Below are 2,852 nucleotides of genomic sequence, written 5' to 3' on the forward strand. Positions count from 1 at the left end.
CTGGAAAAATAATTTTTCTTTTCTTCTATTTTTAAAGAAAAGTTTTTGAAATATTTTTCTCAAAATATGTTTTTTTTTCGGAGAGAAATAATAGAAAAAATAATTTTGTAAAAAAAAAAAATCGGATTTTTGGTCTTAAAACGTTTTTTTCTTAAATTAATTCAAATAATTTTTATTTCTTAAACCAAAAAACCAATGACCACCTCATACCAACCTCATAACCCACACCATCGAATGATGTCCAAGAGAAGACCCGTTTTTATTTATTTGTCTCGTTTCGTTTGTACACCGTTGTTTAGTGTTCGTTCGTATTTTTCTTATGCTGTTTCTGTTCAAAAACACCAGTTATATATATATTGTACCTTTTTAAAACGCCACTTACGCACTTATCACCTCGTTTTTGGCATAAATAGCTATAGTATGTCTGTATGTACGCTTTTCCCACCATTTTATCAACCCTATTTAATTTCTCTTTACCGTTCACCTTATTTACCCCGCACATAGAACTCCCTAACGGCGGACGGCCAAAAGGAAGATTTCAGCGATTTACCACCGAGTCAACGGCGCAAGAAGCTACAAGCTAAAATTGCCGAACTGCAGCATAAACTCAATCAAGAGGTGGCCACACGTGATGGCCTCATGAAAATGAAGATGGTCTATGAGTCGAACTCATCGTTGGGCAATCCGATGACAGTCGAAGGACAGCTGAATGAGTCCGAGCACAAAATGGAAAAGTTACGCATGGATTTGAAGAAGTTCCAAGGCTATTTGGAGAGTGCGAATCAAATGCCGCTGGCCAGTAATAGTCCGCAAGCGAGTCGCATACTCATGCAGAATGGACACCGAACATCGAGGTGAGTGCCTAACCAAATATACTTTCTCTTTAAGTACATACTTATGTATTTATATAAATATGTACGTTGCTTTGCAGACATTCCAATGGCAGTGCCGAAGATCACAACGATGATGGCGACGATCATGCCGATGACGGTGGCAGCTTAAGCAGGTCAGGTTCTGAGGATAATGTGGCGCAAATACAAAATGGGCATAATAATAACAATAACGGGTACACTCATAAGTCTATGTTGAAGAAAAAAATAGCTTTAGATCATTTGCTAATGCACTTAACTGTTTCATACCCTTTGTTATTGGTTTCATTCGTCGTCACAACTTTCTTTGCCCATCCTCATTTAAATGTTTTGTTTTATTTATTTCTACATACATGGTTATCACCCGTAAAATGCGCATTTACACGTTCACCTAGTCTTATTTTACTCACTTATTTTTTTGTGGTATTTACTAACATTTTATATATTTGTTCTAAATTTATTTTAATCATAATTGTTGTCAGGATTTTGGTTGCTGCCTGTAATTCTCCACTGAATATCAAAACTATACACTGTTGTTGTTGTATCAGCAATGAATTCTACACAAATCGTGGAACGTCTATACCAGGTTCTTAGAGTATTTGTGCCGAAAGTCAAAATGGCAGAAAATCTGGTATGAGTTCGGGTTATACTAACTAAATAGGCCGAATTTCTTTTTGGAATTAATCCATTGAAAAGCTCTACTAAGATTCGTTTTCGTGTAAACAATTTAAAAAATTCTGAAAGTTTGGACGTTTTATTGTGCGAATTTTGGAGGGTTTTTAAGTTCGGATAAGGTTTTGTCTTAATATTGACTAAATAAAAAATCATTATAGTATTTATTAAACTATAGAGAATTTATTCAGCGTATATCTTAATTTGATCTAATTGAAAATTTTATTATATGACTCTTTAAATTTTGAAATTTGCTATTTTTACTTGTTGTAGTTAGGTCACAATTGAGGTTAGGTCACAAACCAAATAAAAAAGAATTTGCACACTCCTTAAAACTTTAATATTTTATTAAGGGTTATGTAATATGTACTCAAAAACAATATCGAATTTATATTTATTAATTGAATATTTATTGCAATACATAAATGTTGTTTTTGTAAATAGGTGCATTCGCTGCATATAAGACAGACACAAAATGTTTTTACTTTAATTTTTATTTTCGAAAATTATTCCAATACGTGTAAGACTCTTTAATTTGTTTGTAGATTTTTTTTGTCTTATAAATTCGGAGTTAATTTTATTTATTTTAAAATTTTTAGGTTACGTAGATTTTTTTGTACTCTTGCAACATTTCACTCAGATTCTATTAGTTTTGTTCACCTAACGGTTGTACGTATCACCTAAAACTAATCGAGATAGATTTGAACGTAGTCCTCCTTACATGATTTCTTATTATTTTTGAAAAAATTTTGAGATTAGCTTCACTAAACTCTTATAGAAAAAGTTCTGGATCTTTCGTTCATTGATACGTAATAGAAGTTTTCTGTAGACAGTTACGATTGCTAGGAGCTGAATTACCTATTTTAAAATGCACCGGACGGGGTTGCAAGTGATGTATTAAAAAATAATTAAAGTAACACCGATTTTTTTTTGCTTTTGTTTGGTAATCCTGACAATCTTAATTAGAAATAATTCTCAAAAAGTTATCATGCCAAATAGGGGAGTAAAAGAAATTTTAATAAAAAGATTTTAAATTCCTGTTTATAATTAAAAAATAAAATTGTTTTTGAATTAACATCTTTTTACTCGTGCATACTTCGTGCGCTACCAATCTGAACCAGAGTTCGCAGAAAACTATCACATTCAATACTTTAGAGCAGTGCTCGAAAAACTTGGGCTTTCAAACTATTTAGACTTTATCAATTATAATTTTGGAATAAAAATTAAATTTTCAAATTAATTAAAATTTCAAATAATTTTTTAATTTTCAAATTATTACCAAAAAGTTTTCATATTAAATTAAATTTTTAC

General features: G+C 31.2%; 1 protein-coding gene across 21 annotated transcripts in view; it reads left to right on the top strand.

The window, feature by feature from the left end:
• Positions 1 to 2,852, top strand: part of LOC108972934 (formin-binding protein 1-like) — a 156,360-nt gene that overhangs the window by 150,554 nt on the left and 2,954 nt on the right. For 13 of the 21 annotated variants that reach the window (XM_018939843.1, XM_018939842.1, XM_018939850.1 and 10 more), the window contains 2 exons: positions 505 to 854; positions 932 to 1,066. In XM_018939843.1, the coding sequence (XP_018795388.1) occupies positions 505 to 854; positions 932 to 1,066 (485 nt within the window). The remainder of the gene's footprint in view (positions 1 to 504; positions 855 to 931; positions 1,067 to 2,852) is intronic. The other 8 variants (XM_018939854.1, XM_018939856.1, XM_018939860.1 and 5 more) reach the window with 3 other exon arrangements.

Source organism: Bactrocera latifrons, unplaced genomic scaffold, assembly GCF_001853355.1.
Source record: "Bactrocera latifrons isolate USDA-ARS-PBARC rearing strain unplaced genomic scaffold, ASM185335v1 scaffold_44, whole genome shotgun sequence".
NCBI lineage: Eukaryota > Metazoa > Arthropoda > Insecta > Diptera > Tephritidae > Bactrocera > Bactrocera latifrons.